This window comes from Artemia sp. Qi Xiang Cuo, chromosome 2 (assembly GCF_049724085.1).
Source record: "Artemia sp. Qi Xiang Cuo chromosome 2, ASM4972408v1, whole genome shotgun sequence".
Classification (NCBI taxonomy): Eukaryota; Metazoa; Arthropoda; class Branchiopoda; order Anostraca; family Artemiidae; genus Artemia; species Artemia sp. Qi Xiang Cuo.
The window spans coordinates 4,833,750-4,856,997 of record NC_142795.1 but is presented as its reverse complement, the minus strand read 5'-3'; the positions used below and the strand labels follow the sequence as shown (position 1 = coordinate 4,856,997).

Genomic DNA, 23,248 nt, shown 5'->3' with positions numbered 1-23,248 from the left:
GTCAGCTTAGATTATGTTAGCTTGGGTTAGGCTAGTTAAAATTGGTTATAAATAACAGAAATGAGTTAAAAACCTAACCTAAGTTAACTCAACATTACCAAACCTAACCGGTGATCATCAAACCTTGCATTAAACTGAGTAAGTTGACTGGCAACACTGACTAAATCCAAGAAGAAAAAAAGGTATTTCGAACATTCACCGATGAATGTCAATATTCACCAATTTCGGACATTTACGGTAGCATATACATGAACATTTGCTTGAATTTTTTTCTTTTTAGAACGAATGAAAAATGACAATTACAAAGGAATTCATAAGAAGAAAGAGGCCTGAAGGTTATGTTTATACTGCAGCTTTTCTGGAAGAAGAAACGAGTTCCAACATTGTCAGAAGAGGTAAGTTTTTAGCCATGCCATTTTTGCAAGCATTCATTTCATTAAGGAGGTTATATGTCTACCATGTCTACCTGGTTCGCTAGTTTTTTGTGTCTACCAAGGACTATTCATGGAAAGTTTTCGTTGGAGGTAGAGACCAGGCTGCAAAGTCCTTCTGGTGTAGTCTGAAGTTTGGAAAAAACCCTTGATTTTGCTAGAAGTGTCTTGCTTCCACCAAAAAGGGCAACATTTTTAACTTTAATATCATGCTCTTAACTTTTAATTATACTTTTAATATTATTTTTAATATTAAAATTAAACTTATTGATTATTATTGAGCTATAAAATTTAATTGTAAAATCTAAATAAATATATAAAATTTAATGTATAAAAACAAATTTAATTATTAATTTAATTTTAATTATTAATTTAACTTTAATTATTAAAGTTAATTATCAAAATAAACTTTTTTATATTAAAATTAAATAAAACTGTTATTAATATTAAAATTATAATTTTAATTATAGGCCTACTTAGCTTTCAAAACTTTTAATATTACACTCTTAAATATTAATTATACTCTTAATAGTATACTTTTAATATTAATATTTACTCTTCTGAAGGAAGTTGTGATTCTCCCTGTCCTTTCAGGGGTATAATAAGCTCTCTTGTGATCATCTGGTTTGTGATCATATTTAATGAATGGTCACAATATATTTTTTTTTCTAAGCATGATGCATCGTATTAGAGCCCAAACCATCTATTGGCTGGCTGATATCATCGGACCGATATGGACCTAAGTGTCATTGTCGGGAATCAGAAAAAACATCAGATATCGGCCTTTTTCTTGCGCAACTTATCCAGAAGATGGGATTTCCTCAAGTAATTTTTGCTTGTCTAGTCCTTGGGGGTGAAGTCACTAGCTAAGTCTGACCATGGTGGAGAGAGCAGCAGAGGTGAGTCAAATGAAGTCAAATGTCAGGGACATCATTTTCCGGGACCTTCAAGAAGTCCCGGCAAATGATGGTCATTTTTTCATTTTATCTTAATATCAGTCAATCATTTATTGATGATAGAAGTTTCAATTATTTTTTAATCAGTTTTTTTTTTTTTGTACAAAAACAGCTAAGTGTTTTTTAGAAAGTTATTATAAATAAAACATTCACATGAAGTTTAAAATTCAAATTATTCTATTAATTAATTCACTAATTTAAAAGGTATTAATTGATATTTTGATCAAATTGAGGTCCCCCAGCTATGAGACAAAACAGGGTCAGACTTCAACAAAACCAACCAAGGCCGTATCCAGGGAAGGGCTAGGAAGTTTGACCCCCCCCTCGAAATTGTTGCCCGACTTTATGTATTTCTTATTTTTTGTAGCCCCCCCCCCCCCGACAAAAATCTTTTGTAACCAACCAGGATTAAAAAAAAAATCCTGGATACGGCCCTGAAACCAACACATAACAAAAACGCGATTCTAATTTCAAAAAGTCAACAAGCTTCCAAAATTCCAGAATAAAGATTATGAGCGTTTAAGGCACTATTGAATTAACTGTTTATTTTTTCTTATTCATTATTACAATGGTATATATTAAATCATTTTGTTTTATTATTGAAGACGTGGATTCTCAACCATCATGTCACTTATGCCTTATAATAAGGCAATCAAGTTCATATTTTGTCTAAGCTGTGAAATCTATGTGAAATTTAGAATAAATATATATCATTCAGATTTATTTTTATAAAAATAATTTAAGCATTATTAGTTTGACTTTCAGCTTAATCTAAACGATTATGATATAAACCGAATTTGCATTCTGAATTCATTTAATAGCAAAAGTCCTAGATTCCACGACTTTACTTCAAACATTCAGCGCTCTGTTGTGTAAGTCTTCTATTTCTTTTTTTTTTCGTTTATTTTGTTAATGCTTGTATGCTGAATATACTGATTTATGTGTAGCGTGTTTGTGTTGGTGTTGTATTTAGCATTGAGATACTCTTTGCAAGACCTTTATCTTAATAAAGTTCATGCTGCAGTTTCAGTTTGTGACTGTCTTTTAAGTTTCAAATATGTGTTTTTTAATTGCAACGTGAGAAACTCTATTTCCGGATGAATTCATAGTTTCAAAACTACCATTGAAATTTCTGGGGTGTCAAAACATCCACACCCTTATCCAATTTAAGGATAAATTTTTCCTTCATGATCAAAACCTCAGTAAGTATTCTGTTCCAGCATTCTTGCGCTTTCGAGACGGCCTCTTTTGCAATAGAGCTTTCCTTCTTAGAAATAATCCATTTATTGTTCTCTATATGGTATTTTTTTTGTGATTTACTATTGGATTTTTAAATAGATTAAAAGCATAAACTTAACGGTTTACCTATGTTTAAAACTTTTGTAAAATGTTGTGATGCATCTTAATTTTTTCTTCTAGTGGCTAGTCCAGCGTGACCAGAAGTATTTAGGCTCTCTGTAGGCTTTTTGTGATATGCCTTAAGGCCACAAAGCATTGTCTATGAGAAGAACTATGTTTAACTCAGAACTCCTGGAAAAAAATATACCGTTTCGGACACTACTACATTACAGGCCCAATCAAGCAGATTAAGGAAAGTCTTGTGATTTAGTTCGATGTGAGAAGGCTTGCTCCAGAGCAGAATTTAGAAATACATGGATAAACCTAAGAATAAGCGAAAAATAAGGAGTCTCAACACAGTCAATAAAATACCCTGGAGTCACTCTAAACGGCCCAAGAATTGGGCAATTGAGCAGGTCCAGAGGGTGTTAGATGCAATCTAGCAGTGCTCAAAATGTTCTGTTCGCAAGCAAAGGGAGTAAATTAGCGAGTCTGCCAATCCTGCAGGAGAGCTCTATTAATGGTTGCTTATAATATTATATTTAAAAAACAAAGTGTTTTCAACTGAAAGTTAGGAACAACATTAAAACTTAAAACGAACAGAAATTATTACGTGTATGTGGGGGAAGGGCGCCTCTCCTCAATACCTCGCTCTTTACGCTAAGATTTTTTTTTTTTTTGTTCCAAATATTTAAGAATGGTCCCAGGAAGTTCCTATTTCCTTTAAATCTTTTTTTATGGCATCCTCCCACCCCAGACGAGGACGGCCTGCTTTCTGTTTAGCCCTAAGCGGTTGGCTGAAAAGGACAATCTTCGACAATCTGTCATCCTTCATCTGCGGAACGTGCCCTAGCCATCTCAACCTTTCTTTCGTTATATCCCTAGAAAGCGGGATTGAACCACATTTTCCGTACGGCCAACTGTTTGAAATACCGTCAGTAAGCCGGGTACCCAGAACAATCCGTAGGCAATTTCTCTGGAAAACATCTAGCGCTTTTCGGAGCGCCCATGCTTCAGAGCCACATTTCACCACTGTACCTTCCAATGTTCTAATCTTGGTTTGCAGAATTACCTTCCTATTCTTTCAAACTGTTTTTAACTGTGAAAAAACATCCTGAGCCATGGCTATTCTACTTTTAAGACCTTCACAGCTCCCACCGTCTGTACTAATAATACTACCAAGGTAATCTTTCCGTTACCCAACGTCACCTTTGCATCTTTACTTATTCCTAGCTTTAGTGACTTAGTCTTCTTAAAATTAATTTTGAAACCTGTTCTAACACCCTGAACTCGCAAAACCTCTAAAAGTTCATTCATTTTGCTCCCACTTTCATCTAGGATGCTTAAATCATCAGTATAATCTAAGTCCAGGAGAGTTTTTCCTCCCCATTTGATTCTGTGGTCTCCCATTGCCTTTCATGTGATCTTTAAGACTAAGTACATAAAAATGATCCATATAAAGGGAAACTCGAAACAAGCAGAAATTAACAAGAGTAAGGCTCAAAACCCCTGTGCCTTCCAAAGGCCAGAACAAAATTTGCACTTTACTAAAAAAAAATGCAAATGAATGTGCATTGTCAGTTCAATATACATATGCTTATATTTATTCTTTAAAATCTTAATAATATTTGATTTATTAAAGTTATAAAAGTGAAAACATTTAAATTTTTTGTAAAGTGCAAATTATGTTCCGGTCTTAGGAAGGCATAGGGGTTTTTTACCCTACTCATGTTAATTTCTGCTCGTTTTGAGTTTGACTCGGTTATTTATTGAGATTTCTGTTCGTTTTGGGTTTCATTTATTTATTGATGCTGATTTGTGGTAATTTACGCTTGGTAGGGTATTTGATTCTAGTTTTGCTCATTTTTAGTTTATTGGAGTTCTTTACTTTTCTTTGAAAAACTTATTTTGCGGGAAAAGTTTTTTTTAATTAATTCCTGCTCGTTTTATATTGACATAGTCTTTTTCAGGGAGAAAGAAAATAATAGTTTAAATCTTTTTGGTTTTTTCTTTATGAATTCATAGTTTGGCTTGCTATATGTATGCTGAAGAAACTTTTTCAACACTTTATAACTACACACACCCTTTTGAAAATCTGGACACAAATAGTAGTGTTTAATTTAGTTCAATTTAGTTTCATACCTCCTCTAGTTGACCTGAAAAATAAAACTTAATATCTTTCCCCAAAAATTATATCTATGTTCATTGACAGCTTGGATACACTTACACCCTTTTGATTTCGTTAAATTTTAAGAGAAGAAGCAGCAATAGAAGTAGCTCCGAAAGTTTGAACTTAATACCTTGCAAATTATGTGCAATGGATATTTCAAAACTTTAGATATCTCTTTTGAAAGTACTAAAGAACTTTAGCGTAAAGAGTGGGGATTTTCCTTCATGGACAATCCCCTTCTTCCATACAAAATCCCTTCATGAAAATATGTCCCGCGTAAACACCTCCCCCGCCCCCCGCCCCCCTCAGAAAAAGTCCGCCCGGAAAACGTCTATATACTTCCCAATAACGCAAACAATATGTAAACAATGGGCAAAGCTCATAACTTGCAGCCCTTCCCCTGGAGACTGTGGGGGATTAAGTCATCCTCAAAGACCTAGTTATTAGATATTTCGACTATGCTGAACAAAATGGCTTTATAAAAATTTAGATTGTGTAACTTTGGGAAAATTGAGCATTAAATGGGGCCTAGTTGCCCCTTCAGTTTTTTGGTCACTTAAACAGGGCACTAGAACTTTTAATTGTCGTTCAAATGAGTCCTACAGTAGGGTGTCCGCTACTATCCTAAGCTTCTGCTGAAGCTAGCTTTGAATATTGAACCTAAAATATTCATATTACCATGGTTACGAAGTGTTTATAGAATTGGTGGTCTTTAAAAAGACCGTTGGATAGACATGGGTGTAATGACTATTGTAAAAATTCATCATTGTTTGTCATCCACTCACTGTGATTCCAATCTATATCACGGATTTGTTTGTTCTTCTTCTTCCTAGGATATCTCACACACATATTCCGAGAAGGAATATCTATCGGTACCCATTTGCTTAAAAATCGAACCTCGTCCTCTGGGTTGTGTATTTTACTCGGAAATACCTCACAATTAAAATCTTCCAAGTTGAATATTGGTATATCTGATTTGCATTTGTCGATTAAAAGTTTATCAGTGGGCACATTCCCTTTTGTGTACAGTGCTGTTACGCCAATAAAACAGCATATCTCTCTAACTTCCTCTTGTACATAGGATAAATCCTTCCCTTTGTTATAGGATGGAAGTATCATTCTATTATATAATCCTATTTTGCTTATAACGTATAGTGTATTGCGCCACCTGTCTTCATTGTAGTCATACATATTGTAGTTTATATGCCAGTGGTAACAAGAGACTTCTTGATGATCTGTAGTCAGCAGTAAAAACGCACATTCAAAAATCACTACACATGACGATTTCTTCAAGCCAATGTATTCGCAATCGAAAACACCACACATCCTTGAAGTTATATCGATAGAATGGATAAGCTCTAAATCAAAAGAAAAAATATATAAAAATTAAAACATTAATAGCTAAAGTTAATAAAAAAAGTTAATAAAAAAAGTTAATAGAAGGCAACAGTTAAATATAAATATAAAAAATTTAATAAAATTATTTAGAATCAATTAAAGAATCAAATTGTGATGCTTATTCAAAATATTTAAGATTCATCAAGTTTAATGTTACTCATCTAAAGTTACGAGCCTGAGAAAAGTTTCCGGATTTTCGATAAATCTTGGAAAAGCATGTTTTCGCCCCCAAAGAGAAACAAGTTGCTATCAATTGAAAATTCTGAGAATGTCAATCAATTTTGAACTTCCAACTGCAGAGAGTAACGCCACATGGTGGTTGCAGTCATAAGTAAAAAGTCATGTAGTCCATGCAAGACAAATTGTTAATGTAGGCATTTATCTTAATGAAATTAAGATTCATGAAATTAAGTTTGATGATGTATAATTGCGCATCAGGTATTATAAGGTGGGTCATTGTGTAGGCAAGGGGGGCAGACGTCTAAAAGAGCACATTTCAATGCGCAAATTTTCTAATTCTCCTTAAGCCTTCATAAAAATATAGGAAAGGGTGTAGGGGGGGGGGTAGGAGTTAATTTATCATTTCTATTCACTTAGACTAAGCGTGGATAAGGGTGGTGCGGGAGATGACTCACTTTTTTATTACACAAAACGTTTCTTGTATTTATTTTAAAGCTTCATTTAGCTAAACTCATTTGCCTCATATGTCCTAAAAATAATATAAAGTGATGTGTAAGCATACATCAGCTATATGAAGGAGTGGCGAGGAGGAGGTGCCTGAAAGAGTGCATTTTAATGCCCATATGGGTATAAGCCTAGGATTCCAGCTATACACAAGGAAACATTTTAAGAAAACAATTCTTACTTCGTAATATGGAAAATAATCCTAGTTACCATATTTTCCAGAAGGACAACCTTTATCTTCACTCCTTTACTTGTTTTTCTAGTTTTTCTAAGAAATTCATGGGGGTTTGAACCCCATCCACCCCCCCCCCCACATGTTTGTCTGACTCGTAAAAACGTAACAAATATGGATTAAAACAAATTTTTATGCATTTTTTGAGGTTTTGTGTACCCCCCCCCTCCCGAAAAAAAATCTTTGATTAACCCCCCCATCCCGAAAAAAAATCTTGTAGTAAACCTCCCCCTCCCCCCCCCCCCCGAAAAAAATCCTGGGTACGGCCTTGCTCTAAGAAACAGTCTTGATAACAACAGATACAACAACAGAAACGAATTTTGACGCTTATTCAAAATATGTAAAATTCATAAAATTTAATGCTACCCACCAAAAGTTACGAGCCTGAGAAAATATGCCCGATTTTTGAAAAAGCGGCTTTTTTACAAAAAGCAGTCGATTTTTGGCAAAACTTGGAAATGATCTGAATGAAAATAATACCATCAGATTCAGCATACCAGAGAACCCTACTGTATAGGATTCGAGCTGCTATGTAGGAAAAAGTGGAATTTTGCATTTTTTACCATAACAAAGACCACGGATGCGTATTTATTTGTTTTTTTTTTCAGGGGCGGTCGCATCGAACCAGTGATCATACAAGATCGGGAGGGGGGTTCATCCAAATTTCTAGTGCCCTTTTAAGTGACCAATAATATTGGAGGGCAGCTAGCCCCCCTCCTACGCTCATCTTTCCTCAAGTTGCCGGATCAAAATTTTGAGATTTTTTCAGCATAGTCGAAAAATCTAATAACTATATCTTTGAGAATGACTTGAGCCCCCACAGTCCCCTGGGAAATGACTGCAAGCTATGAACTTTGCCCATTGTTTGCACATTGTAGCCTATTGGTGATTGGGTAGTATACAGACGTTTTTTTAGGGGGAGTCTTCTGGTGGAGGAGGGGAGGTTACGTGGGAGGATCTTTCCTTGAGAAATTTTACGTCGGGAAATGGAATTTTCCATGGAGGGGGAGCAGGATTTCCCAGCACTATTTATAAAACGATAAGAAATTAAATAAAAAAACAAGTTTTTTTCAACTGAAAGTAAGGAGCAACATTAAAACTTATAAAAACAGAAATTATTACGTATATGAGGGGGGTCGCCTCTCGTCAATACCTTGCTCTTTTGCACTAAAATTTTCTTAGGACTTTTAAAAGAGCTTATTATTCTAATTAAGTGGCCTTTCTGATTCAGAAACAATTCTTAAATATTTGGAACAAAAAAAAAATCAAACTTTAGCGTAAAGAGCGAGGTATTGAGGAGAGGCGCCCTTCCCCCACATACACGTAATAATTTCTGTTCGTTTTAAGTTTTAATGTTGTTCCTAATTTTCAGTTGAAAACACTTTGTTTGTTAAATATAATATTATAAGCAACCATTAATAGAGCTCTCCTGCAGGATTGGCAGACTCGCTAATTTACTTCCTTTGCTTGCGAACAGAACATTTTGAGCACTGCTAGATTGCATCTAACACCCTTTGGACCTGCTAAATTGCCCAATTCCTGGGCCGTTTAGAGTGACTCCAGGGTATTTTATTGACTGTGTTGAGACTCCTTATTGTTCGCTTATTCTTAGGTTTATCCATGTATTTCTAAATTCTGCTCTCGAGCAAGCCTTCTCACATCGAACTAAATCACAAGACTTTCCTTAATCTGCTTGATTGGGCCTGTAATGTAGTAGTGTTCGAAACGGTATATTTTTTCCCAGGAGTTCTGAGTTAAACATAGTTCTTCTCATAGACAATGCTTTGTGGCCTTAAGGCATATCACAAAAAGCCTACAGAGAGCCTAAATACTTCTGGTCACGCTGGACTAGCCACTAGAAAAAAAAAATTAAGATGCATCACAACATTTTACAAAAGTTTTAAACATAGGTAAACCGTTAAGTTTATGCTTTTAATCTATTTAAAAATCCAATAGTAAATCACAAAAAAATACCACATAGAGAACAATAAATGGATTATTTCTAAGAAGGAAAGCTCTATTGCAAAAGACCCCGTCTCGAAAGCACAAGAATGCTGGAACAGAATACTTACTGAGGTTTTGATCATGAAGGAAAAATTTATCCTTAAATTGGATAAGGGTGTGGATGTTTTGACACCCCAGAAATTTCAATGGTTAGTTTTGAAACTATGAATTCATCCGGAAATAGAGTTTCTCACGTTGTAACTAAAAAACACATATTTGAAACTTAAAAGACACCTTGGTAGTATTATTAGTACAGACGGTGGGAGCAGTAAAGATGTTAAAAGCAGAATAGCCAAGGCTCAGGCTGTTTTTTTTCATAGTTAAAAACAGTTTGGAAGAATAGGAAGATAATTCTGCAAACCAAGATTAGAATATTGGAAGATATAGTGGTCAAATATGGCTCTGAAGCATGGGCGCTCCGAAAAGCGCTAGATGTTTTCCAGAGAAATTGCCTACGGATTGATCTGGGTACCCGGCTTACTGACCGTATCTCAAACAGTAGACCCTACGAAATATGTGGTTCAATCCCGCTTTCTAGGGCTATAACGAGAGAAAGGTTGAGATGGCTAGGGCACGTTCCGCGGATGAAGGATGACCGATAGCCAAAGATTGTCCTTTTCGGCCAACCGCTTAAGGCTAAACGGAAAGCAGTTCGTCCTCGTCTGGGGTGGGAGGATGCCATAAAAAAAGATTTAAAGGAAATAGGAACTTCCTGGGAGGGTGTAAAGAGGTAGGCCTTGAATAGATTGGGATGGAGGAAGAGCCTGCGCAGCTGTGTTGGCCTCAGGCGTCTTGGTGCTGCGCTGAGTTGTTAGTAGCAGTAGTATTTATCGTAATTTCTGTTGGTTTGGGGTTTCATTTATTTATTTATGGTGGTTTGTGGTAGTTTTACACTTGGAAGATAAGAAAAACTAACTCGTAGAATTTGACAACACTTTCGTCCGTAAAAACTTAAACAATAAGAATTTGTTGGTGTGCGTGTAACTGAACCCCCGTGTAACTGAACCCCATGCAACTGAACCCCTGTAACTGAACCCCCGTGGAACTGAACCACCGTGTAACGGAACCCCGTATAACCAAACCACCGTGCAACTGAACCCCCGTCTCACCGAACCCCCGTGCACCTGAACCCTCGTGCTACTGAACCCTCATGCAACTGAACCCTCGTGTAACTCAACCCCGTTTAACTAAACCCCCGTGTAACTGAACCCCCATGTAACTGAACCCCCGTATAACCCAACCCTAGTGCAACTGAACCCTCGTGCTACTGAACCCGAAGCTCATAATGCTAGCGGGAGCAATAAATTATCACTGAGTAATTTTTTCCTGACAAAAACTGGACTGATGTTATTTATCGTCACCAGGTGCACTCTGCTGCTACGCTGCCTATTCACAGAAAAGTGACTTTAAAACAACACAGGAATTCCATGGTCACTTATAGACTGTCAGATTTCTCCCAAGAATGGTAGCTGAGAGTTCGGTATTACCCCTCTCTTTCATCACTTTTTGCTCATCAGTTGTGTTCTTTTGACATATAGTCACATGGTTACACGGTGACACACAGTGACCGTTACATGAGGGTTCAGTTAAACGGGGGTTTAGTGACATTGTGCGGAGTGGACCGGGGGTTGAATGGCCGTCCTGTGTAAATTACGAGGATTCAGTTGCATGACGATTCAGTTTAATAGAGGTTCAGTTGCATGGGGGTTCAGTTATACGGGGGTTCAGTTGCACGGGGGTTCAGTTGCACGGGGGTTCAGTTGCACGGGGGTTCAGTTAAATGGGGGTTCAGTTACATGGGGGTTTAGTTAAATGGGGTTGAGTTCCATGGGGATTGAGTTACACAAGGGCTCAGCTAAATGGAGGTCAGTTGCACGAGCGTTCAGAAGCACGAGGGTTCAGTTGCACTGGGGTTCAATTGCACGGGGGTTCAGATGCACAGGGATTCAGTTGCACGGGGGTCCAGTTATACGGGGGTTCAGTTACAGGGGTTCAATTGCTTGGGGTTCAGTTACATGGAGGTTCAGTTACAATGGAACCGAATTTGTTGGTTCCCGAAGTCAACTATCCTTTCAAAGGATAGCCAAAGCTTTAAACTTTTTGTGACCATATGTTTTTAGCTTAATTTTGATGATTTTTCACTCATTTTTTTTTCTTCAGTTTTACACAACTCAAAAATAAAATTCTCAAATTTGGAACACCCAATATTCTGCAGGGGGGGGATGTATTTTCCGCGGGGGTATTTTCCGGGGGGATTTTCCACGGGGGAGTATTTTCCGCTGTGTGAGTATTTTACTTGGGAGGGGGGGGTTGCTGCGGGGGTTATTTTGCGGGAGGGTTAACGCCTAGAATTAATAACCTATATCTTCCTATTTAAATACAGAAAATCCTTGATGACTTGTTCGCGAAATTGATTTTACGATATGAACAAAACAACAAATGAACGTGGGTTAAAAACCTTTATTTTTTTTCAGCTAAAATACCTATTTCCTAACGCTACAAAATTTTATTTTTTAGACTTACAGGGTTTACACTGGTTTAGTATACATTAAGCATTATTTTATGCAGATGTAGCTCCATTTTTCACGTTAAATCGTAATTATTTTTCTTTAAAACCATTCATTTATGTTCAAGCCGGTACTTGCGTATTATCCAGAACACATTCGAGAAGTTAAGTTGAGTTAATCATAATGAAATACATTAAAATATGATTAAAATATAATACCTGAGTAACAAAATTATGGAAACTACAACAACTAATTATGTAAAGCAGGCCGCCCAGAATTGTATTATATTAAATACCTAACCTAGCCACCTCTGAATACTAAATACTTAATTATAATATACCTGCATCGTAGATTCATTTACCGTAATTATAACCGAAAGCGAGAGAAAAACTAATTTATTCAGATCAAACTAAGTAAACTTCACGAATGTGTTCTGAATAATACGCAATTACCTTCAAATCTTTCAGAAGGAGGACTGAAATATGATGCTCTTGAGCAAAAAAAAAAAAAATCATGAAAAAAAAAAAACACACACACAAAATTACTCAAGTTTCCTGTACCATCAATCCTTGTATTTCAATTTAACAAACGTAACTGCAACGCAAGCAGATTTCCCTCATGTCTGAAATCCGTCAGTGATCAGTCCAATACTTGACAAATAGAGGATATAGAGAACCGTTTACTGGTAGGATTTTTATTTTCTATATTTTTTCCCGTGAAAGTAAGGACCGACTATAAAACCTAAACGAAAATTATACATGCGAAGGGTAGCCTCCTTTTATCCCCTGTTCTTTGCCATACGAGTTTAAATTGAGTATTATGCCTTTCTAGGCATAGAACCTAATAGTTCGAGGGACTTGGGGGTGGTTGAATAAAGAATCGGAACAAAATTAGGACTTTAGCGTAAAAAGCGAGGCATTGATTAGGGGGCGAACTCCCTAATATACGTAATACAAATATACGAATATAGAAGTTCGTTACGTAAGTTAATTCGTAAAAGTCAGAAAATTTTTTTTGAGAAAGCCATTTAGTAAAAAAAAGTAAAATTAATGTGCAAATTTCGTTTTAATATTCATGTACGGTGAGCCAAAATCAAAGCTGCATTAATTAAAAGAGATCAGAAATTAAATAAAAAAAAAAAGTTTTTTTTAACTGAAAGTAAGGAGCTATATTAAAACTTACAACGAACAGAAATTATTCCGTATATGAAAGGGGTTGTCCCCTCCTCAACGCCTCGCTCTTTACGCTAAAGTTTGACTCTGTCTCACAACTTTATTTTTTAAAACAATAGGTACTCCTCAGTTACCGGTATTATGTAAACTAGCTACAATATAAATGAAAGTTCCAGTGCTAGAGAAAAAGGGTTGTTTTATTGTTTTGTTGGCCGTCCGTATACCCCCTAAGAATTTTTGCGTACCCCCAAGGGGTACACACACCACAGTTAGAGAACCACTAGTGTAGAGAACCACATATAAATGACACTGTAAAATCATTGTCTCTAGAGCTGCTTCATTTTATATAATGGCGTCAAATCTAAATAAAAAGTGCACCATTGGAATCAGCATGGTCGAAAACCTTTTGAAGGATAATTAGGCTACAGTCCCCTACCTTGAACACCAAGGAAAATGACTTTGCATGTGTAGCACTGATCTGTCTCCCTTTTTTTTTCTTTTTTTTCTCTAGAAGGGCTAGGGGGTGGCCAGAGCATCATAGAGAGGTGTGTAATAGCTCATTCGAAAGAGAATTAAATTTGTAAGTGCCCTTTTTAAGTGACCGAAAAGATTGGAGGGCAAATAGCCCCCTCTCCACAGGCCTCCTCCCCCCAACTAGTCCTGTAAAAATTTTGAGATAGCCATTTTGTTTAACATAGTTCAAAGGTCCAATATATATGGTTTTGATGATGATATGGCCCTCCATAGTCCCTGGGGAAGGGCTGTATGTGGTTTCGGGCGTATCGATATTCCGCGTATCGGTATCGTACGTATTGGTATCGCTTGTACCGTATCGGGAATATCGGTATCCACTGTTGTTTTTTTTTCCAGTCATTTTCTAGGCTCATTTTTTTTTAAGCTTGTCCCAGCAAGGTATCATTGTTGCAGCGGCAGCTACAACTTAGTAAAGAGTGAACCACAGCCCATAGTAACCAAAAGTTAAACAACGCGTTTTGAAAAAACTGCCCGGTGAAAAAAAAATTCCCATCTGACCATGACTCAGGAACGTTAAATATTATTTTAGTTTGTCTTCAAAGTGAAAGTTTATTGCGAAAAGAAATTTATGGTGATTTTCGAAAAAAGCCTCAAATCCCTCGGAAATGGCGTCAGATCAAAATGAAAATGGAATCAAAATGGTCAAAACCTTGTACAGGGAAGTTACAGTCCCCCTCCCTGAACAACAAGGAAAATCCCTTTTTTGCATCGGTAGCACTGATCTGTCTCACTTTTTTTTTTTTCAGCAGGTCTAGCACGCTACTACAACATCATAGAGAGATTCTTAATGGCACGTTCAAAAGCTGCTTCTCATATCTATGTGCTTTTTATAAATTCTGCCATCTGCAAGTGTTATATGGCACAAAAATGGCACTTTCTGTGCTATTTCTCAAAGGGTTTCACCGTAAATAGGCTATTTCAATCAACACGGTTTGAACTTCAAGAATAGTTTGAAGTTTCTTGAATATTTAGCCATTAGCCATTTATATATATATATATATATATATATATATATATATATATATATATATATATATATATATATATATATATATATATATATATATATATATATATATATATATATATATATATATATATATATATATATATATATATATATATATATATATATATATACTGATATTCAGTCCTGAAGTCTTAGTGATTTTGGATCTATTAAATTAAAAAATAGAGTTAACATCTAAAATGTATATCAGCCCCATTTTTATTAGTTTCTGCTCGTTTTGAGTTTAAATCGGTTATTTATTGTAATTTCTTTTCGTTTTGGGTCTCGTTTAATTATTTGTTGAGATTTATGGTAGTTTCTTGCTTGAAACATTATTTTGCTTATTTCTGCTCATCTTTTGTTTATTATGGCTCTTTACCTTTCCTTTAAAAAAAAGTTATTTTGAGGAAAGTTGTTCGAAAATTAATTTCTGTTCGTTTTTTATTGATATAGTCGTTTTCATTGGTCAAGAAAAGAATTTTTTTAATATTTATGATTTTTGTCTATAAGAATTAATATTTTTTCTTACTATCCATATGTTGGACATAATTTTTCATCAGTTTTTAAAAATATACCCCCTAACAATATTTTAACAATATACCCCCTTTCGACGATTAATAACCTACCCTCCTCAACTTTCCCTGAAAAAAATAAAATTTAATACACTATTATGCTCCTAAGACATTTTATCTGTGTTAATTTAATAACCTGGATGCACTTATACCCTTTTCATTTAGTTCCATAGTAGGAGCCGAAGTAGCAATAGTAGTAACCCTGAAAGTTTCAACAATACAGTCAGTCGTCCTTGTGATATTGCTGAGACGTATTATTGCCAAAAAGCATACACATAGTGCCTTCAGATCTAGTTTTAAAGCAACAAATACTTCCCTTGGAAGCTTCTACTTTATACCCTATTCCAGCCTCAAGATATATAGCCTGGATGTCTTGACAATCTGGTCTATTTTGACAACCTGGGTGAACGTGAGCTATTTTGATTTAGTTCAATAGTAGCAGTAGTAGTAATAGAAGTAGCAGCAAAATCAGTTGTAATATTGATAGTCCTGGAAGTTTCGGCCTAATACCCTCAGACAGTGGTTCTCAAACTTATTTAGACACCGTACCCCTTTAAACCCACAAAACATTTTAGGTGACCCCTTCTCAGTTACCAATACTAAGTTAACTATGCCGTCCTAGAGTTAAAGGGTTGTTTCATGGCTCTCTATTTCAGTAAAAAAGTGGCTGTGCCACATTAAAGTGCTGATTTGGCCATTTCAGCCTATGAAACGTTAATATAATCAAAACCAAAGCCGGGTGAATTTCTGAGATAGCCAACGATCCGAAGTTTAACGATCCGAAAATTTGATGTTAAGTCCACCTATCGCAGACTTAATCCTAAATGCACTGGCGGATCGAGGAGAGGTCGGGGGGATATTTTTTCTGGCACTGTCATTTTGTGTTATTTTTTCTGTTTTTGACTCTTTGGTACTTATGTGTTATACCGACCACACTTTGTTCTAAATCTATAATGATATTAACTTAAAAAAAATAGTTTTTTTTTAACTGAAAGTAAGGAGCGACATTAAAACTTAAAACGACCAGAAATTATTCCGTATACAAAAGGGGCTGCCCCCTCCTCAACACCTCGCTCTTTATGCTAACGTTTGTATTGTTTTAAAAAATAAAGTTGTGAGACAGAGTCAAACTTTCGCGTAAAGAGCGAGGCGTTGAGGAGGGGACAGCCCCTTTCATATACGGAATAATTTCTGTTCGTTTTAAGTTTTATTGTCGCTCCTTAGTCTCAGTTAAGAAAACTTGTATTTTTTAGTTAATTTCTGAAAGTTTTTGAATTAATACCGCTTTAATTTTGGCTCACCGTACATGAATAGTTAAAACGAAATTCGCATATTAATTCTCCTTTTTTTGACTAATTGGCTTTCTCGACATTTTCTTCTGACGTAACTTACGAATTAACTTACGTAACGAATTTCTATATTCGTATGTTTTCATTACGTATATTAGGGAGTTCGCTCCCTAGTCAATACCTCGCTCTTTACGCTAAAGTTCAAATTTTGTTCAAATCACATACCCCTGAATCACAAAGGCCTGTTAATTAGAGTAGATAGCTCTTTTGAAAGTACTAAAAAAAACTTTAGCGTAAAGAGCGAGCTATTGACTAGGGGACGAAACCCATCATATACGTAATAATTTCTGTTCGTTTTAAGTTTTAATGTTGCTTCTTACTTTCAGTTGAAAAAAACTTGTTTTTTTATTTAATATCTGATCGGTTTTTAAATAGTGTTGGGAAACCTGGCGCCTCCTTCATAGAAATGTCTTGTCCCCCAAGGAAATATCCCCCATGGAAAGATCCTCCCCCGTAACCCCTACTCTGGCCCCTACCCCCCTCTAGAAAAAAATCCTCCTGAAAACGCTTGTATACTTCCCAATAACCAATGCTATATGTAAACAATGGGCAAAGTTTATAACTTGCAGCCCTTCCCCCCGGAACAGTGGGGGATTAAGTCATCCTCAAAGACATATTAATTAGATTTTAGACTATGTTGAACAAAATGGCTATCTCAAAATTTTGATTGGGTGACTTTGGGAAACATATGAGCGTGGGAGGGGGCCAAGTTGCCCTCCAATTTTTTTGGTTACTTAAAAAGGGCATTATAACTTTTATTTTTCGTTCAAATGAGCCCTCTCATGATATTCTAGAACTGCTGGGTCAATGCGATCACCCCTTGAAAAAAATAAAACAAAAAAACAAATAAACACGCATTCGTGTTCTTTCTTCTGGCACAAAAAAAGTTCTATGACTTTTAGGGGTTGTTTCCCCCTTTTTTCGAAAATAAGACAAATTTTGTCAGGTTTGCCCTTAACTTTTGATCGGTAAGACTAAACTTGAATAAACTTATATATTTGAATTCAGCATAAAAATATGATTCTTCTGATGTATCCGTTGGTATCAAAATTCCGTTTTTTAGAGTTTCGGTTACTATTCAGCCGGGTCGCTCCTTACTTACAGTTCGTTACCACGAACTGTTTGACAGGTTTTCTGTGTCCATTCGGAGATAATCAGCTTAGAATGAGCGAGATAAACGGTAACTATGCAGGTATATTTTAATTAAATATTTGATATTTAATGGCTAAATTAGGATGCTGAATATTGTGGGCTATCGAAATTTTATCCGACCTCCCAGTTGCCTCTTCTTCTGTGCTAAAACTGATGAACCTACTTTACCTGTGACCGCTGTGATTAGTAGATGATTCCTCTCGGCATTAGGGCATGTGAAGGATTATATGTGATCGACAATGGGAAATGATATTCATTAATCTCATGATCATGACCGTTGAAAAAGAGGAGAAACTGGATTTAGATAGATTAGTCGACGATTCATCCAAACAGTGAAGTCGCCGGAACCCCCAGTTATTAGTATGTTTGCTCAGAATTGTTCAGTTGTTAGTATCTTCATTAAAAAATTATAAAAATCCTTGCACCTCCTTCTTTTTCGTGAATTGGCGCCACTAAAAGGCCACCAACTTGGGATCTTGCTACGTTGCTACGTTGCTACCAAATGCTACGTTGCTACCAAATGCTACGTTGGATCGGTGAGGCATGCGCCCCATGTTGGGAATCACGAGTCTAGGGCTAAACGGAAGGCGCATCGTCCGCAATTGGGCTGGGAAGATGTCATAAAGGAAGATTTAAATGAAATGGGAATTTGGAAGGGTTTAAAGAGGCTTTGAATAGATGGGGATGGAGAAGGAGCGTGCGTAGCTGTGTTGGCCTTAGGAGACTTGGTGCTGTGTTGAATTATTAGTAGTTGCAGCAATAGTAGTTGTGAAATTTGCCCATTGTTTACGTATAGCGTTTGTTATCGGGAAGAATTCGGGTATTTGGGGGGGGGGGGTATTTTCTGCTGTAGGTGGGTTTCCACAGAGACAATTTTTTGTGTGGAGGGACGTTTCCGGGGGAGTGCTACCCAGGGTATATTTTAAACTGGGTGAATTTTACTATACAAAATTCTTTTTATTTGTCTAACTTTCTATTTGCCGACTCAATTTTGCATGTGGAGATGTTGCATGAAAATTGTCGGGGGGGGGGGGGGGGGGTTCAACGGGGTTGGAATTGACAGGACTATTTTTCCGTTGGGGGAGGATTTTTTGCGAGAGATTATCCATGGGGGAATTTTCCCTGGGAAAAATTCTCCATGGTACTATTTTCCACGGGAGTATCTTCCCAATGATGAGGATTTCCGGGGAAAATTTTCCGCAGAAGGGGGGATTTTCGGTATAATTTAAAAAACGATTTGAAATAAGTCATTTCAAATAAAAGCATGTAAAAGAGAATTTTTCAGACGGATTCTTCCGCAAGAAATTTTACGGGGTAATTTTCAGCGAGGATAAAATTCTCCGAAGGGAATGTACCGGGAGGGGATATTTTACGTCGGAGGAACTTTCCACGGAGGAGTTTCCCGTAAGGGGAGGAAATTTTAAATGGAGAGGGAACCAGATTTCCCGGACTTATTTGACAAACAATCAGAAATTAAATGAAAAATAAGTTTTTTCAACTGAAAGCTAGGAGCACATTAAAACTTAAAATGAACAGAAATGGTTCTGTATATGAGGGAGTTAACCACTGACTCGTTCTCAATACCTCGTTCTTTACGCTTAAGTTCGACTGATTTTACTAAATTTTTAAGAACGACTCATGAAATACAAGGGTCATTTAATTAGAATAAGAAGCTTTTTTAAAATTACTAAAAAAAACTCGAGCGTGAAGAGCGAGGTATTGAGTAGGGGGCACCCCTTCACATACGGAATAATTTTTGTTTGTCTTAAGTGTTAATATTGCTCCTTACTTTCAGTTGAAAAGAGTTTTTTTTTATTTATAATATTAAAGATGAACAAAATTGAATAAAAAACAAGTTTCTTCAAATGAAAGTAAAGAGAAAATTAAAAATTAAACAAACAGAAATCATTCCATATATAAGGAAGACGATCCCTCCTTACCTTTCCCCACCTTAGGTTAAAGTCGGAGTTTTTATTCAAATGTTTTATAAACAGATGCTCAAACGCAAAGGGAGCTAGAATGGGACAAAAAGTGATGTTTACACTGCATCAAGAAAAAACTTTTTAATGCACATTTCCTTTAAATAATGATACACATTTCCTAGATGGCGCCAGGCTATGTCGGTTTAAGTTAAACCTTTCATACGAATATCTACCTCGGTGGCTAAGACTAGCGTAGAGAATGCAAAAAATAAAAAATATTAGCCAATTACATTTTTTGGGATGAGTTTTATTCAGCCTAAGGCAAGCAAAACAATTTGTGCTAATGAATTTATATGTTACTGTGAATGTCCGAAATCTGGCTAATGTCAACATTCACTAGCAAATTTCTGAAATTCATTTTTCTCTGCTTGGATTCAGTTCGCTTTGCGAGTCAGCTTTTTCAGTATTATGCAAGATATGATGGTAAAAGTTAAGATAGGTTAGGTTAGATTATGTTAGCTTATGTTAGGCTAGTTAGAATTAGTTATAAATATCAGAAATGAGTTAAAAACCTAACCTCAGCTAACTCAACATTACCAAACCTAACCGGTGATCATCAAACCTTGCATTAAACTGAGTAAGTTGACTGGCAACACTGACTAAATCCAAGAAGAAAAAAAGGTATTTCGAACATTCACCGATGAATGTCAATATTCACCAATTTCGGACATTTACGGTAGCATATACATGAACATTTGCTTGAATTTTTTTCTTTTTAGAACGAATGAAAAATGACAATTACAAAGGAATTCATAAGAAGAAAGAGGCCTGAAGGTTATGTTTATACTGCAGCTTTTCTCGAAGAAGAAACGAGCTCCAACATTGTCAGAGAAGGTAAGTTTTTAGCCATATCATTTTTGCAAGCATTCATTTCATTAAGGAGGTTATATGTCTACCATGTCTACCTGGTTCGCTAGTTTTTTGTGTCTACCAAGGGCTATTCATGGAAAGTTTTCGTTGGAGGTAGAGACCAGGCTGCAAAGTCCTTCTGGGGTAGTCTGAAGTTTGGAAAAACCCTTGATTTTGCTAGAAGTGTCCTGTTTCCACCAAAAAGGGCAACATTTTTAACTTTAATATCATGCTCTTAACTTTTAATTATACTTTTAATATTATTCTTTATATTAAAATTAAACTTATTGATTATTAACGAGCTATAAAATTAAATTATAAAATCTAAATTAATGTATAAAATTTAATTAACAGCAAATTTAATTATTAATTTAATTGTAATTATTATTTTAACTTTAATTATTAAAGTTAATTATTAAAATAAACTTTAATATTAAAATTAAATAAACTTTAAACTCTTAATATTATACTCTTTAATATTAATATTTACTCTTCTAAAGGAAGTTGTGATTCTCCCTGTCCTTTCAGGGGTATAATAAGCTCTCTTGTAATCATCTGGTCTGAGATCATAATGTAATGAATAATGACCTTCAAGAAGTCCCGGAAAATGATGGTCATTTTTTTCATTTTATCTCAATCAGTCAATCATTTATTGATGATAGAAGTTTCTATTATTTTTTACTCAGTTTTTTTTTTTGTACAAAAACGGCTAAGTGTTGTTTAGAAAGTTATGCTAAAGAAAACATTCACATGACGTTTAAAACTCAAATTGTTCTATTAATTACTTCACTAAAAGGTATTAATTTAAAAGGTATTTATTGATATTTTGATCAAATTGAGGCTTATAGCCTGTCCCTTCCAACGCAGAATGATCAACAAATAAACTAAACCATCTTTACTTGGCCTTTGTTTGGCTTTTGGTATCCTTACCTTCACAGTATTAGCTACTATACTATCTGTCTGTACGGTCTCATGCTGTATGTACTATACTATACCATCTTATTTTGGCTTCCATCATACCTTGATATCTCTGATTTTTTCCTATATGGTAACTTGCCTTTTTGCCATCACTTTTAGAGATAGTCAAAATTAGGTGCTTTGGTATTAAAAATTTGTATTCTTTATCGAAGACTGCCCCTATGAGTTTTTACTCGGTCCCACGGCCATGAGACAAAACATTAAAACTGGAACTTTGAAAATACTCATTTACAAACGGATAAGATTCAACTGACTTCCAACTAATTTAAAGGAGAAAACATTTCCTGAAAGTTTCAACTCAATCCCTCAGCTATGAGACAAAACAGGGCCAGACTTTAACAAAACCAACCAAGGCCGTATCCAGGGAAGGGCTAAGGGGTTGGAACCCCCCTCGAAATTTTTGCCCGACTTCATGTATTTCTTTTTTTTTGTAGCCCCCCCCCCCCCCAACAAAAATCTTTTTGTAACCAACCAGGATTAAAAAAAAAATCCTGGATACGGCCCTGAAACCAACACAAAACAAAAACGCGATTCTAATTTCCAAAAGTCAACAAGCTTCCAAAATTCCAGAATAAAGATTATGAGCGTTTAAGGCACTATTGAATTAACTGTTTATTTTTTCTTATTCATTATTACAATGGTATACATTAAACCATTTTGTTTTATTATTGAAGACATGGAATTTCAACCATCATGTCACTTATGCCTTATAATAAGGCAATCAAGTTCATATTTTGTCTAAGCTGTGAAATCTATGTGAAATTTAGAGTAAATATATATCATTCAGATTTATTTTTATCAAAACAATTTGAGCTTTATTAGTTTGACTTTCAGCTTAATCTAAACGATAATGCTATAAACCGAATTTTCATTTTGAATTCATTTAATAGCAAAAGTCCTAGATTCCACGACTTTACTTAAAACATTCAGCGCTCTGTTGTGTAAGTCTTCTATTTCTTTTTTTTTTGTTTATTTTGTTAATGCTTGTATGCTGAATATACTGATTTATGTGCAGTGGGTTTGTGTTGGTGTTGTATTTAGCATTGAGATACTCTTTGCAAGACCTTTATCTTAATAAAGTCCATGCTGCAGTTTCAATTTGTGACTGTTTTTTAAGTTTCAAATGTGTTTTTTAATTACAACGTGAGAATTAATTCCGGAATATTTCCGGGTTAATTCATAATTTCAAAACTAATCGTTGAAATTTCTGGTGTGTCAACATCCACAGCCCTATCCAATTTAAGGATAAATTTTTCCTTCGTGATTAAAACTCAGTAAGTATTCTGTTCCAGCATTCTTGCGCTCACGAGACGGGGTCTTTTGCAATAGAGCTTACCTTCTTAGAAATAATCCATTTTTTGTTCTCTATATGGTATTTTTTTTGTGATTTAGTATTAGATTTTTAAATAGATTAAAAGCATAAACTAAACGGTTTACCTATGTTTAAAAGTTTTGTAAAATGTTGTGATACATCTTAATTTTTTTCTTCCTGTGGCTAGTCCAACGTGATCAGAAGTATTTAGACTCTTTGCAGGCTTTTTGTGATAAGCCTTAAGGCCACAAAGCAATGTCTATGAGAACAACTAGATTTAACTCAGGACTCCTGGAAAAAAAATATACCGTTTCGAACACTACTACATTAGTATATACCATCTATTGAATTTGCCGAGGCCCCCGTACCAAACAGGTTGTGTGTGTACTTTCAAGTAATTGGGTTACCAGGCTCATTTGCCTATTACAATGAGCCCTACATGGCTTGGCAGACATGTTTTTTTTTATTATGGCATCGATTTTTTGTGTGTCAATCGATTAGAGAAAGTTGTTGACTAGTCCAATATAATAACTTGATTGGTCGGTTTTCTAAAAAAAAAAAAAAAAAGAACTTGTCATGCTACAATGTAATTAATTTAAAAAAAAAACCGATATAATGT

General features: G+C 35.5%; 1 protein-coding gene across 1 annotated transcript in view; it reads left to right on the top strand.

The window, feature by feature from the left end:
• The first annotated feature begins 275 nt into the window (after positions 1-275).
• Positions 276-23,248, top strand: part of LOC148954822 (glycogen [starch] synthase-like) — a 161,739-nt gene continuing 138,766 nt past the window's right edge. Inside the window, exons 1-2 of the mRNA XM_089098795.1 lie at positions 276-395; positions 20,210-20,324. Of these exons, the coding sequence (XP_088954921.1) occupies positions 20,268-20,324 (57 nt within the window). The 5' untranslated portion in view covers positions 276-395; positions 20,210-20,267. The remainder of the gene's footprint in view (positions 396-20,209; positions 20,325-23,248) is intronic.